The sequence below is a fragment of the Haliaeetus albicilla genome, chromosome 3, assembly GCF_947461875.1.
Source record: "Haliaeetus albicilla chromosome 3, bHalAlb1.1, whole genome shotgun sequence".
Classification (NCBI taxonomy): domain Eukaryota; kingdom Metazoa; phylum Chordata; class Aves; order Accipitriformes; family Accipitridae; genus Haliaeetus; species Haliaeetus albicilla.
In genome coordinates this window covers 55,243,930-55,259,690 of record NC_091485.1, presented here as the reverse complement: position 1 = coordinate 55,259,690, position 15,761 = coordinate 55,243,930, and the positions used below count along the sequence as shown (strand labels likewise).

The 15,761-nt window shown below is 37.8% G+C and overlaps 1 protein-coding gene across 1 annotated transcript in view; it reads right to left on the bottom strand.

The window, feature by feature from the left end:
• DCAF13 (DDB1 and CUL4 associated factor 13) overlaps positions 1–15,761 on the bottom strand; it is a 30,364-nt gene that overhangs the window by 12,822 nt on the left and 1,781 nt on the right. The window contains exons 2-8 of the mRNA XM_069779879.1: positions 14,623–14,822; positions 13,239–13,346; positions 11,389–11,478; positions 10,329–10,484; positions 9,551–9,628; positions 5,461–5,543; positions 3,331–3,495 (exon numbers count right to left, since the gene is read on the bottom strand). Coding sequence (XP_069635980.1) covers positions 3,331–3,495; positions 5,461–5,543; positions 9,551–9,628; positions 10,329–10,484; positions 11,389–11,478; positions 13,239–13,346; positions 14,623–14,822 — 880 coding nt within the window. The remainder of the gene's footprint in view (positions 1–3,330; positions 3,496–5,460; positions 5,544–9,550; positions 9,629–10,328; positions 10,485–11,388; positions 11,479–13,238; positions 13,347–14,622; positions 14,823–15,761) is intronic.

Here is a 15,761-nt window from a genome sequence, read left to right as displayed (position 1 = left end):
AACATTTTTAAATGATCTATCATCTCTTTTCCCACCAACATTACTTTTCAAATAGCAGAAAGCATTCTGTTCAAGGCAGAATATATTTTTTACTTTTTGTTGTTTGGGTTTTTCTTTTAAATCTGACTTTTTTTAAACACCGTGCTGATCTTAAATCTAGAGGGAGAGAAATTCAAATAAAGTGTGATGGATAGACTGATAAAGGACCGCCTAGGATGAGATGCTTTTTAAGTAAGTGCTTTCATAGAAATAACAGTAAACAGCTAAAGAATAGCTAAAGAATGTTTTGCAAAACATGCCATGGGCATACAATATGGTATGTATACTGTTACCAAAATAATTTTCATTAATATGCTGTTACAGCAGTCAAGCATTACAAAATTGGACTGCAGAAGAATGGGTGCCAAAGAATCTGACACCACCATTATGAACAAGAACAGTAAACAAACACCTCCAGCTGTCCATTTATGACATGGCAATGGATTGGCTACTCCTCATTGTGATTTCTCTCCTTTCCCCAAAAATGGACTTCCTTATCATTGTCTAAAGGACTCCTAAGAAAAATTTTAAAACCCTACAAACTCAAAAGAAAAGTCTCTAGACCTGCAAACAAGAACTCAACAAGAAACATTAGTTAGTAGAAAAGGATTCAAAACAGCTGTGTGGCTATGAAGTGTAAACTACATTTAATTTCTGCAGATCAGACTCCTGCTCAGCAAGTGCTGGCACCTGTTGAAAAATGCTTCTACATGTTACATTTAAAGCAATATTTAAATGAAACTCTTACCTAATCTTCATTAAGTACATACCAAACAAGCAGAACAATATTATTCATAAAGCTATTCTTTTATTTCTGCTATAAAAATATAGGGCTAAGTAGACTTTTCTGGTAATTTTAACTATTTATTAGCATTCTAAAGGTGAAGAGTAAGTAAGGCGTACTTATTGTCCACTAATACTCCTCCTTTGGTATAGCAGTCATGCACTGCAGCTTATAGACCATTCTCTTTCTTCTACCCAGTTATTTTTACAAGTAAAATCCAAGTAGTAACAGAAAGGAAATATGGAAACACCACCTATTCAAAAGCTGTGGAAAAAACTAGGCTGGTGTTGAGCTGGAGGATTTGTGGGAAAACCAAAAAGTAATCAATATATCACCTTAAATAAGCTTTAATAAGCTTAACCACCTCTTGTAATTCACACTCAAATGATGCTCTACAAGAACAACCATGTGGAATACTGAGCATGAGTACCTTTAGAAAACTTTAATACTCACATCAGCTTTTTTCTGATATTGATGTTTAATAGCACATGTGCACACACTTATTTTCATAAGCATCTCTATATTTAGTTTCATTTTACTAGTTGGCTCAATAACAAAGCTTTTCTTCACCCACCTTTGGGGAACTAAGTACTTCTTTCCTTACTCTGAATTTTCAGCCTTTGCCTCTCCTGTTGCTGTCATCACAAGTTATAAATATTGTTCTCAGGGAAAGCAAAACCACAAAACATGGCTAAATAACCTGGATCTGTCATTTAAAAAATTCACAGACATCCAGTTCTGTTTACCAAAATATTATTAAATTTATTCAACTTCATAATACATCTTATTTCTTATGGCTAATCAATTTCCTGATTTAAATTTTCATTTTAAAATAAAATAGAAAGCAATGGAAGTTAGGAGTTTTTCAGACTGGTGGGACATCAAAAGGCAAAACTGGAATACTATCAGGATCCTTGTTTACAGATACTTCTAACTGCCCTCTCAGTTTTCAGAGGGGGATCAGATCTTCCGTTTGGAGACTTTTCTCCATTCCATGGGATTAATTTCAACTGTGCAATTCTGAAAAAGCCCAGCTTCTAAAGAATTTTAAGTGTCAGCTTTCATGAGGCTTAGTTCTTCATCTGTAAGGCTCTTCCTCACTAGATTTACGGCCACCACCAGATGGGGGGAAAAAAGGGAGGACAAAGAGGAAAACTCCTTCCACAGGCCTTGGCAGCAATCTGCTATAATGTGGAATAAAGCCTTTTACTGTTGCGTCATGAGGTCTGCAAACTTCCCCTCAATGATGTGCTTTAACTTTGCATATCACCACTTTTGTGAACATTACTATTCCATAGCAAGGAAAAATCTGTAGAACACAGGAGCTGCTAACCGTATTGTTTAATAACACAAGAATTAAAAAAAAAAAACAAAACAAACCCACAAAGGAATTGCAATACCTAATTACATTTAAAATATTATTGCAAGACAGGAAGAAAATTAAAACTACCTGTAGATTAGATATAAAGGAAAATGTAAACAGTCCCTCTCAAACTTTAATGCAATATAGGAACATACAGTTATGTTGAATAATGCATACATAACTGCATCAAACAATAATAAAAATATACTCTGCCCCTAATCAATATTTCAACATTTCCACCCCCCAAAACCACCTAGAACTTGACCTAGTAGCAACTTTTTGGGGGCTGAGGTTGGAGAGAGGAAGGCATCTAGGAGTAAAATAAAGTTAGGAATACGTAAAAAAAGAGGAAGAACTGACAACAGAGAATAATGACGGCAGGTTTATGAAGAACAAATGATACCAGACAGATCTGATAACTTGCTTCAATTTTCATCAAACTGAAAAAAAGAAAAAAATAATAATGGAGACACAGTAGATCCAATCTGAACTTCAGCAAAATATTTAATACATTACCTTATGAAATCTTACATGAAAAACTAATTCAAACTGAATTGTATTCAAAGCATTGTCACATGAATCAAAACCTAGTTAACAAAATATGAACAAAAGGTAATAAGCGTACTGAAACGGATCACAAAATTGTCCCAAACTGATCCTCAGGAACTCATACAACAATGCTTTTCATGAAATGTCTTTAGCAATCATCCATATAGGATGAAGACAGTCCCTAGAAAACCAAATGCTACAATGTTGTAAGGCACTGCAAACTTAAGTGGTGACAGATACAGTACAAAGTGACCTAAAAACATGAAAGGTACATAGAGGGAAATAAGATGGGATTCATCTTAGTAAAATACATATGAGTACACCCAAGAACAATAATCCACACTAATTTAAATCCAAAACTGCTTAAGTACTGCTATCCATTAAGTAGAAGTTCTACTCTAATACACACTCCAGAATTATATGTCAACTACATGACCTGTCAACTTCAAGTTACATACAGAGTAAGATTTGAATATTCACAGGAAGTGAATGCCCCTATGAAAATGGTTAATCAATGAATTAAGAATTTTGAGGACTAGGGAGGGAGGTCACTGGAATGAATGACAGCAAGAGAGAAAGGTGTAAAATCACTCACCTGCTGTGACCTTTGTCTACAGGAAAAATGCGGACAGACTTATCAAAGCTGGCAGAGACAAATTCTTTCCCAGTGGGTGAATAATCCACATCAAGAACAGCAGACACATGATCCATATGCACCGTCACAGGTGATTCAAGATAGCGCATATCAAAAGTATATAGGCTTTAAAATAAATACACCACAGCTTAATATCTTAACAACTCCTAAGTAAATAATACATTTTTGCTGAACAGCTACTTTAATCATACATAAACCACACTTAAAGATAGATCCATATTGCAGAGGGAACTCTAAAACTGCTCGTAACACATGAAAAGAAAGAATGATGCATTGTTTAGGGCCTGAAAAAAGTTTATGAATCAGAAGCTTAAGTTATTGGATCATACCTAGGTTTCTTGCTCACTGTCAAAGAACAGATAGTCTCCGCTATTCCCTTCATCATCTGCTCATGGGTCACTGACCAAACCTATTTCTCCAACCACCACACTGTCCTCATTTACTCCATCTGCAGATACAAGTATATAACCTGAACTTGGGCAACCACCTCTGAATCATTACGACAAGCCTATCAACTCTGCAAGGTTTCTAGCTATTCTCATATTGGGAACTCCTAGTAACTCAGAGTCTACAGTCAAGTTCCCATTTGGTTGGCACCCTTTCCTACCACCTAACTGTCTTTAGGCCAGACAATGCAGAAGTCCAAGGAAGGCTTGGTCCTTCAATACATGGAGTTACTAGTTCAGAAGAGCACACTACCTGTAGAAAAGCATTACATTAAAAATAAACATACAGCTGCTGAGCCACAGCTGGTTTGCTCTTAAGCACTTCAGACCTCACATGAGGTCTACCTGTACTCCCTTTGAATCACCAAGCCCAGTGATACATAGCAAGGCATAAAAACTGAGATCATTAATTTGCCTAGTGCCAATAAGCAAGGGTGCTTTACAGACAAAGCATTTGATGAAACCTGCTCAAGGCATACTATTTAGTAGAACCGCTATATTAAAAATTTGTAATTTAGCAGATTGCTCACCCTCCTTGCTGCAGATGAATGCATAACTGGAATTAATTCAATGTCTCTTATTCAATAGTTTACTGGCAATTATTGCTTTTTCCTTCTAAATTCCCCAAGAAAAAGTATGCTAGCATCATATTCAAAACCACTACTCCCTATAATCAGCTAATGCTCGCATGTGCGTTGTTGATATATGTATTTGCCATTGCATTTACATGAATTGCTTTAGTTTGCAAGATGACAGTTGGCCCTGACAGTAACAGCTACCATTTTTAGTTTAGCAAGAGAAAGAAGGAAAAAACAAACAAACAAACAAACGACATATAAACAAACAGATTAGGTAGCCTGGTAGCCTTACCATACCATAATCAAAATAGGTGAAAAGCAATACATTAGGTACAATGCCTACTTTCAAGGTTTGGGCCAGATTCCATTTCCTTGGAAAAACAGCCTTAAGACAAGTGATAAAATTCCTATGTTCCAGAAGAAAACAGTGATCTAACAATAGATCACTGACTTCCTGGAAAAAAGGATATGGAGCACATTTTGCAGTGGCCTAGTTTTGAAGACACAGCTTTTTCAATATCAGATTAGCTGTTCACATGAATAGTATTGTTCAAAAGTAAGAACTCCTCTGAGACGTTGAAAGGATAAGTATTGCAGACTGGAACTGTTTCACAAAAGATTAATTTTTATTTTTTTTTAAAGAAATGTTCTCATCAAAATAGCTGATCAGTACAATATAACAAGCTTCACAAGAACTAGCAAGAAAATAAACACTTATATTGCCTCAGACTGGACGAATAGTACTTATTTTCCAGGTGCTATTGCAAGTTACACTTGCATTGGTTCAGCTGCCTTTTTTCTAAGTTACACTGCTTCCCCCCCCCCCCGCCCCCAGGTACTGAAATACAGAGAAAGAGGCAGTCTACTATCAATTCTCTTTTTTTTTAATCAGCGAGCCTATAATTCTCTAGGTTATTACTTAAGTGATTCAAATTCAGAGCTTAAGTACTTTTTTAAAAATTTATTTTAGCATGGTGATAAATCACCAAGATACAGATTAAAAACATAACATGAGCAGGATTATCAAAAAGCAAGGTCACACTTACTTGTAATCTTCATTTGCTGCAGTAAAAACGAAGGCTTCCATTGGGTTCCAACACAGCGTATTTGTCCTCATATTCAAGATAACCTGGAAGATATTTACACATAGCTACCTTGTTATAGGCAGTAAAATAGTTGCTATAGTTGAAAACTTCCTATATCACTGGAGACAAGCGCTTTCTAGATACAGAATTATGGCAGAGAAACAGTGACATGACAGAATGTTTCCTTAGCAGTGTTAGAATTGGAATTCAAGAACTTCCTGTTCTGCATCATATGCTCACTTCTTTATGCTACACAGCAATTAAATTTTCCTCTGTAAGTCATCTTAGAAGCAAATTCCTCTAAGTGGTCATTTAACATGTAAACCATGTAAACATGTTAGCAGTCAACATGTAAACCTGGAACTTCTGAAAAATTTCATTTCTCCATCATATTTACAGGAACCTTTAGTTAAGTAATCTATAAACATGGCTAATTAAATGGTTATTTCAAGGGATATAGTCATTAATTGACACTGTGAACCAGCATTTGCAAAGCCACTATAACATTTTTATGTTCTCCCAGTTATTACTATCCCTTTGTTATTTTATCTCTGAAATTGCAGTTCATGAATTCTCCAGGACAGTTGCCATTTCTTGTTGAAGTGCCAAGCAATGTAGGTAGAAACTACCGTGTTGTAATCTACTCACCACTGACACTGTATTGGCAGTGAATCCTTTGCTACACATACATAAGACACGCTTGCTGCTAGTAAGCATATGGCTACAAAGAGGCCAGTTTGCCTTGAAGTGGGAGGAAGGCAGCTGATGACAGCCTAATAAGACCCTTCTACTTTGCTAACAGTCGACTAGACAAGAGGCATTAAGAAGCTATATGTTGGATGCCTCCACCTTGGAGGAGGGCTGTGGCAGTAACAGCTGGGCCCCTGTGGGAGAAGGGGAGGCAGGGAGGAGGGCATCCGACACTCCATACCACAGAACAGCTTTGACTTCTGCCGAGTCTTGGAGGAGCTTTCAACCACTGTATTTAAAAATAAATCCCATAGAGTACGCCTGACACAAAGTAGATGTATAATTGCAGAGCAACTTATTAACAAACTGAACAACTCTAAACAGGATTTTCCACAATGCTCCAGGCCAGCCATAATCCTACTTAAAAATCCTGAAATTTGGGTGTTTAACGCTATGGTACTCCAAACTCATTTTTGTTCTCAGCTTACTATATCAAACACCATAAATTTACATACATATAACAAAATATAGTTGTACAATTACATCTCAAAGCAAGTTAATAGTGCTGACCTCTACTGAACCCACCCCCCAAAAAAGACTGTGATTTTATGAGTGTGTGCATATTCTCATGATTCTCATTCTCCGTAATTCCTCATTTCCTAGGTGACACTATCCTGTTCAACATGAAGTCTGTGCTGCAAAACACTGCTCATTTTCAGAAACTACATGCATCCAGAACTGAATGTAATCATCAGATGTCGAAAGTGATCTCTGCTTTAAAAAGTGACTTTACTGAAAGGATAGGCCACTGAAAGGCCCTATGTTTACAGTAATGTGACAACTAGAATTTGTTCAGATTTCAGTATTGTTCTTCTAGTTATAAACCTTGCATATATCTGGAAAGCTAATAATTAAGGAGGATTCTTTATTCTTCCCTGTCCAAGTTTTTCAGCCACTGCAAAATGAGTATAAGATTAGTGTTAACACATTATATGTATAATAAATATTTGAAATCATCACACAAAATAACTCCTAATATTGCTGAAAAATCCAGCTCTTTTTCAAAAGGGGTCAGGTTTGGTCAAAGTCTAGGCTCTGTATCTTGCTTCACTATTTTTTCCACCCAAATCTACAAGCATTCAGTTTATCTCAGCAGTGGCATTTGGAATTAAAATACTGCCTAAGAAAAGGCTTCTCTGTACAGTCCTAGTATTATATTCAGTAACCAACCATGTAAGGCAACCCGGGCTGGAAGTGATTTAAGTTGCTGTAAATACGTTAATAATGGCATTTCAGAACTATCTAAACCTGTAGCAGAGCCATCTTCTTACGCTATTTTTTAATCAACTGTAGATACACTTAGTCATTTCATAAGAAAAAGTCCTCATTAAGACAAGTCTAAGTTGTGAAGTCCCTGAAGACTTGGCTATCTTGGTTGGTTTATTTTAACTGTGAGCACTTGCTTACAAAGAGTGTCAGCCTGCAGATTTTGAGATTACTTTAACACAAAAAACAGATCACCCAAATGATTAATCCGTCCTCCTTTACTACCAACAAGGTATTTGGTTGAGGTGAACAGCTAAGAATGTTACAAGCAATTGACAACACAGTTCCTGTCAGCTGTTGAAATGCTAAGTCTATCTTTAAAACACCCTAAGCTTTCCTGTGATCCCACAGGTTGCACAAGAATGACTTTCAAAGTGTACCAACTTCTATTAAAACATCCCATCTTGGCATGCAACAGGAGTGCTTCCCTTCATCTTTTCCCAGCTCTTTTAGACTAGTTCTTATTTTGCACTTAGGCAGCATCTCACCATCTTATCCGTCCCTCTTTGAAACTTAAGACTTCAAAACTCACAGACAGGACAAAGGGGCAAGAGAGCTACTGCTTCATGATGTGGAAAGTTGTACTCCTATTTCCATTAAGGAAGGGACTCCCACTGAGTTCCAAACTCAGGGCAGTGTGTGAGCTGCTTTGCTGACCAAACACCAGGAACACAGCAGTGCTAGAAGCCAGTGCCCATACATAGGTAAGGTACCTCTAAAAAGCAGCACCCTTCTTCTGGGAGTTACAGAACTCTTAGGTCTCAATGCAGAAACAGACATTCATCCTGCATCTCCCCAGGAGGATCATCCCTATCCCAGCAGGAAAGCCAGTACTGTATCCACAGATGCAAGGAAGTATTCATCAGTGTTTTACTCCTATAGCAGGAAATACACCTAAGCATGCTGCTTACTACAGGAGATACACATATGTGCACACATGTGTATATATGCACATGTATGTATACTTTTATATATTTAGCATATAATACATATGCAAAATTCTGTTAGATTTGAACTTAATTCACAAAGGCTCAAACTACATCCTTTTAACCTGTAACCGCAGACCTACAGCACTGACTGTGTTCGTTTTGACATTCAAGTCTCCAATTGGCATCACTGGCAACTTTTTATAAGCACTGCCTCAGTGGCCCAAATGCAACTTCATTAAAAATTGTTGGGGCACAGGGAGAGAAAGAAATACTGTTACGCCAACAACATTCATATTTTATAACTAAGTTAAGTACCATTATAGTGTTCTACGGTATATCAGACCAGTGTCTTTGCAGACAGTACACAACATACCAGAAGGATAGTGAGTGTATATTCACAAGCCAGAATATTGTATTTCAAGAAGAAAATTGTTAAGATAGTTCCGGGGCTCAAAACTACTGAATTTGACTGAGGTTAATATCTGCGTATGAATGACAGGCTTCTTGTTTTAAATACATACAAACATTCTCTTAAAGATAAATAGGAATCTTCATGTCATTGGTAAATTCCACATACAAATACAATTTTGATTCCACTGGAAAGGATTTATGAATGTTTATACTAGGTGCATAGTGGAAGGTTCATCTCCACACAAAAGAAAAACACCTTTTCAAATGCAGACTAAGGCTCTCCAATGGTGGAAAGGAAATGCCTTAGAAGTTACCTTGTTTCCTTCTGGGAAGGAGGAGAAAAAAAAAATAAAAAAAAAAATCACATACACACAGACAGAATGCAATATAGGAACATAAAGTTCTTATTGTGAAATTGCTGTCAGGTCAGGCACTTTACCAAGAATTACAAAAGTGTGAGTGCAACAGCCCATTTAAATGCAGAAAAGGACTCTTCTAACTCTGCATGGTTTAAATCCCAACATTAATTCAAACGCAGTTAAAAGACTGAAAATTACACACTGAAAACTCAGTGAACTCACAGTTCAGAGCTTCCCTTTCTCTATTGTCATCAACAGTTTACAGACTATTCAGACTATTTACATATTCAGTATGATTACTAGTGCCAAAGCTTCTGATAAAAAGAAAAAGTTTACCTTCTTTAACGGAGTTGATTTTCTCATATCATATAGTACAATATTTCTGTCAGAAGCACAGCTTCCCAAAAGGTATGTCTAAAAAAAAAAAAAAAAAAAAAAAAGCCGTGTATGGTCTTCTAAACACTTCTAGAGTATGGTTAACAGCTTACATTAGATATCTAAGCTATTTAGTCAAAGCTGGTAGTCAAATAGTTCTTTTTTCAGACAAGGAAGTACATTCATCGTTCTTTCTGTGCAGCTCATTACTGAGCGCAAACATTTTAAATAACTTCCTGCGTAAGATTCAGAATCACCCAGTCCTCTCTACTTCAAAAGTAACAAGCAATTCCTCATAAACACTTTGTATGCGAACACAGCCCAGCCAAGAGGTATATAGGAACTGCTGCAGAAGATCAAATGCAATTGTTTTGCCATGGAGAGGGGGAGAAGTCTTGGTGACAGGGAGTACAATACTGGAACAGATGAGAGCTCCACAGTCACATAACCGCTACATTGTATGATTAAGGTATGTATTGCTGTGGGCAGAAGAGAGACCACACTACTTTTCTTTCTCCTCTCCCCGACTAACAGAGACAAAAAATAAAAAGATGAAAATATAAGGTACTACACTGCAAAGCAATATAGCCATAAAAATATATATACACACCCCTAAATATTATGTTAAAACACATATCAAAATCTAAATTTGGAAGCCATTAAAGACAGTGTTAATAGAGTTTAGACCTTATACCACTCAAGAAAAATATTGATTTCCAATATATAACAGAAACATTACCTCAATAGGATTAAATTTTACACTGCTTATGCTATCAAAACCCCATGTCAGAGAACACATGGGACTTGTCCTTTGCTCATCCCAAATGTCCACTTGATGGCCACAGGTGGCAAAAACAGCTTCCTTCCAGTGGTGATCAATTCCTGTATACACTGTCTTTAAAAGAAAAAACAAACAAACAAACCCAACAAAAAATTCACAAAACAATTTACAAAACCAGTTGTATACACAAATATGCAAGTATATTGTTACAAAAAAGATCAACAAATCATTGCATATCAAGCCTGCCATGCTTTTATCCATTTATACTACTGAAAACCAAGTCACCACTGCTACCAGAAACTAAGTCTTATGGGATGTACCCTTACACAATAGACTAGCTTTCTGTGTACTCACCTAATGTGCATACATGCATTTCTTGTTAATTTACAATGGAGTCAGCATTAGAAGCCCATTTACAAAGTCCTGGCTGACTTTAAAGCAAATGGAAATTTTAAGGGTGCAACTACAAATTTTCTATGTGGACCGGAACAGATTCCATAGACATTACAATAATTAAGAGTTTCAATCTATTTACAAAAAGCATTTAATGTTGTTCTTAAAATAAGCTTATCATAAATTGAAAGTGCTGAAGTATACATTTTTAGTCTGCTTTGGTCAAAAAGAAACACATGAAGTTAAAATTTTGTATTGAATGGCTGCAAGGTATTGGCAAGAAAAGTTATTTAATGCAGACTAAGCGCTGACAACACACGACTGAAGAGAAAGAGACTACAGAACAATCTGACCAGTTCGCAGGAAAGGGATTATTAGCAGAGACAGAACTAAGTAGTCTCTGATGGCATTTGAGTTATTCCTTTCCAGTTACATGTAAAACAAATGTAACAAAAACTTGAAGATACTTTAAAAGTGCCATTATAAAATTTGATGCCATCACCTTACAACCCATTATGATAACATGATAACAAACTATGTATCTCTTTCTAAAAGCTAGATAATAATTGGTTCAAACTTAATACAAAAGAAGAGATGTGGGAAAATCAAAACTTAGATTTACTACCTTTCCAAGAATTGTATGAATAGGCTCCTCTTCTTCTCCATATTCCGGGCTCTCCATTTTCCACTGCTTCACAGTTTTGTCATCGCCAACCTAGAAATATTGGAGAAAGCAGGTACAGTTTTACATAAATATATTCTGTTTATTTTACTAGATGTGCTTTGCAGTTAAGTACAGGCAGCCTTTCAAAAGAGAATGATCTATGACATACACAGAAGTGCTCTTCTCCTGCCTATTCACTGTTCCCTTTTATAACACTAAGCTGAAGATTAATTCTCCTTGTCATAATATTTCACTAGAAGCCGAGAAGGTACATGTACATCATCTGGCTGGAATGGAGTTAACATTCTTCATAGCAGTCCATATGGCACTGTGTTTTGGATTTGTGGCTAGAACAGTGCTGATAAGGCACCAATGTCTTGGCTGCTGCTGAACAGTACGGTATCAAGGCATTTTTGCCTACCCCGCTCTGTCAGTCATCATCCCTGCCTGCCCCATCAGCAAACAGGCTAGGTGTGGGCAATAGACTGGGAGGGGACACAGGTGCGACATGACCTGAATTGGCCAAAGGAGTATTCCATACCATATAACATCACGCTCAGCAATAAAAACTGGGGTAGCAGAAGAAGAAAGGGGTGGTGAGGGCTGGCTTCCAAAGTGGCTGCTGTTCACAGACTGTCTGGGGATCTGTCTGCTTGTGAAAGGAGGTGACCGACTTCCCGTTTGTCACTGCTTCCACCACCACCTTTCCTTCACCTATTCAACTGTCCTTATCTCAATCCACGAATCTTCTCCAGTTTTCAAAAGAGATCCTTCCAGGGTCAAATTGGAAAAAGGTGAGCTGGAATGATGACTGGTTTTTTAGGCTACATTTTGTGATTCTTAATCAAACAACACCTTAAACTGCAAATTATTTTTTGGAAGTCACTTTGATGAGCATGTAAACAGTTAAAAGGCACTTTCCACCTCAGTTGCTCCAGACACCTGTTCCTAACATCAGGCTACCTCTTGCACTATGCCAGCAAAAGCTTTTGTGTGGCTGTGCAGTGACCTGGATCAGGCACACTGGCCAAAAAAATGTTAGCTATACAAGTTTAACTTCCTCTCCTGACAGCACTACTACTGTTTCTTCTTCCCCTCTCTCAATTTTCAGGCAGAGGGACTGTCAAAAGGGGATTCTAATTTGGAGTCAGTTAGAATTTTTTGCTATGAATTCCCCTACATCCTAACTACTGTCCTCCTGACCTGGTACGTACTTCAGAAAAGATAAATATATAGTAGCAAAAATAGCTCTTCTATGCACAGCTCAAAAGAAGCAAAACCGCAGGACACTCTATTCTTCAAAACCAATTCTTTTTATTGTATCATCTTAGAATTGTTTCAATGCAAACATGAGGACATACTATTTCCAGACAGTTTACATGGAACTGAATCAGTTATGGTTGATAGAAGTTAATAAAGCTTAATTACCATGGAACCATCTTGACTTAATCAGCTTACCTTTAATCATAGTATATGCAAATGGTTACTTTTTTAAGTGTTTGTAGCTCTTTCAATGAACATAATCTATCTACTACTTTAATGAAAACTAGTTTATTCAAGTTTTAATTACATGACCATCCGTTAGCAATTTTCTGGTATTTATCCATTCCATAGTCTTGAATAACATCCATATCGCAGCATCAAAAACAATTTCATCAGAAATAGAATTGTCAGGTTCACTGACAAATTTAATAAACGTATTCATACAATATTTAAATGTTGTATGGCAGAGAGTAAGTTGCTCACTGGAAAACAGATGGTGAACAGGCACTCTACTGCTACACTGTACTAGGGAGACACATTATACTTACAGTAAAGAATGATGTACCACAGAAACGAGCACACATGCCTCGAACAAAGCCTTCATGGGCTTGTATAGTACGAATACACTGTCGTGTGGTCAAGTTCCAAATTTTAACCTGTTAAAAACAGAAAAGTATTCTGTTGTTACTTAAGTTTTCTACAGCCCACAACTGCAGTTCATAATTCAAGTACAAAAGATCACATATGTTGTAATGAAATAGCACAGCTGGCTTGAACACTGGTCAGATTTTATAATGTTAAAACTACTCAATTATTCCCATCTCGAAAAAAAATTTTAAAAGTGCAAGTCTTTCCTTCTTACCCCTTCCCCCCACCCAAGCTGTATACTAACTGTATTTTTGCATTCCCCTATTTTTGAACTAGAATCCTTGCCAGCAGCGATAATTTTAGCAAAAAATACCCCCCTAAAGAGAAAAGCACAAGGAAATAGCCTTTGGAACCAATAGAATGTTTCCAGCCCAGCTGCTGAGCTACGTTTTATACAGATGTCCACCTCTCAGAGGTTTCGGTTTCAAAGCATTTGGGCCCATTTAAAACACAAAGAAATAGAGGTCAGTTTTTATATTTGTATATATTTATAGTACCCAGTACTTTACTCGTTCTTTCAGTGGATAAGAAATCTGGCCAATGTTTCATATAAATCTATCCCCCTCCTTTCTGAAAAGGTTAATCTCCCTTACACTACTGCATGACATATGCACCTTCTATAAAAAGCAGGAAGCAACCAGCTACCCAGAAGACACCTTTAAAATACACCAGTACTATCAAATGAACAGTACAAGGATGAGGGAGGACAGAGAAGACGGAAAAGACAGGCAGGTTTTTTCTGCAACTGACTCCAATTAAAGTGCCCTTGCTTGCTATTTGTAACACTTATGTAAAATAATCAAACAAATACAGGGTTAGCATTTTTTAGGCAATATAAATCATTATTCCAAAAAGTTTTTGGTTGTGTGCCCCTTCCCCCTAGCTCATCTGACTTCATGTAATTTTCTTCATCTGCAGCAATTTAACCTCTTCAAGGGGAGGAGGGGGATTGCATGGGCAGCAAAAAGCAGTCACTATGGACTGTAAATATTAACATTCAGTGCTCCATCCTGAGGAACTGAATGTCACGCCCCCTGCTCGCAGCTGAAAGCTGCTCCCTTTGTGTTCTGGGAGATTACAACCTGCATTTTGAGAAACACTGCTCCAAACTGGCTAAGTTGCACCTTCTGAGAGAAGACAGGGTATCATGCTGAACAAAGACACAAAAGAAAGGTAAGCAGGGGGCATTAAAAGAAAAAAAAAGGAAAAAAGAAAATAGAGAAAGAAAAAAGAAAAGAAGGAAGAAAGGTACCTCATTTGTTGTGGTTTGTAACTGCAGCTTACCTCTCCATCACAAGCTCCAGACAGCACCGTAGACAAACTCTTTGGATGTTTGGCCATGCAATTAACTCCATCTCTGTGGCCATCAAGCGAGCTAAGAAAGGGTTTTGCAAATACACGTTCTAGCTTTGTTGCATTCAGAGCTCTTGTGTACTCTCGTGGAACCTCAAATGGATGCAATGCAGGGTCATAGTTTCTTGGAACTGCAGTAAGAGTAACGCACACATTAGAAACCCACAGTATGTAGCGTAGCTCAAGGTAAGCTGAACGCACAAGCTCTTCTCTTTGATTTCCCTGCCATGGGAGAATTTCCTGCAACACTAAGATTTTTGCCATTCCTATTGTTTTGAAATTGGTCCGTGGGATCATTACTATGTTCACTTAACAAGCTCGAAGTTAGTAAAGTCTGAAATAACTCTGAAATTATTTGATGTCCTTTTCAAGGATATGAATGTACACAACAAACTGGAAGTTAGAATCACAGAACCATTTAGATTGGAAAAGACCTTTAAGATCGAGTCCAACCATCAACCATGCCCACTAAACCACGTCCTGAAGTGCCTTGTCTACGCGCTTTTTGAATACCTCCAGGGATGGTGACTCAACCACTTCCCTGCGCAGCCTGTTCCAGTGCCTGACAACCCTTTCGGTGAAGAAACTTTTCCTCATGTCCAATCTAAACCTCCCCTGGCACAACTTGAGGCCATTTCCTCTCATCCTATCTCCAGCCACCTGACAGAAGAGACCAGTACCCACCTGGCTACAACCTCCTTTCAGGTAGTTGTAGAGAGCAATAAGGTCTCCCCTCAGCCTCCTCTTCTCCAGACTAAACAGCCCCAGCTCCCTCAGCCATTCCTCATAAGACTTGTGCTCCAGGCCCCTCACCAGCTTCATTGCCCTTCTCTGGACACGCTCCAGCACCTCCATGTCTTTCCTGTAGTGAGGGGCCCAAAACTGAACACAGCACTCGAGGTGCAGCCTCACCAGTGCTGAGTACAGGGGAACAACCACCTCCCTGCTCCTGCTGGCCACACTATTTCTGATACAAGCCAGGATGCCATTAGCCTTCTTGGCCACTTGGGTACACCGCTGGCTCACATTCAGCTGGCTGTCAACCAGCACAGGTATCTTGGAAATATTAT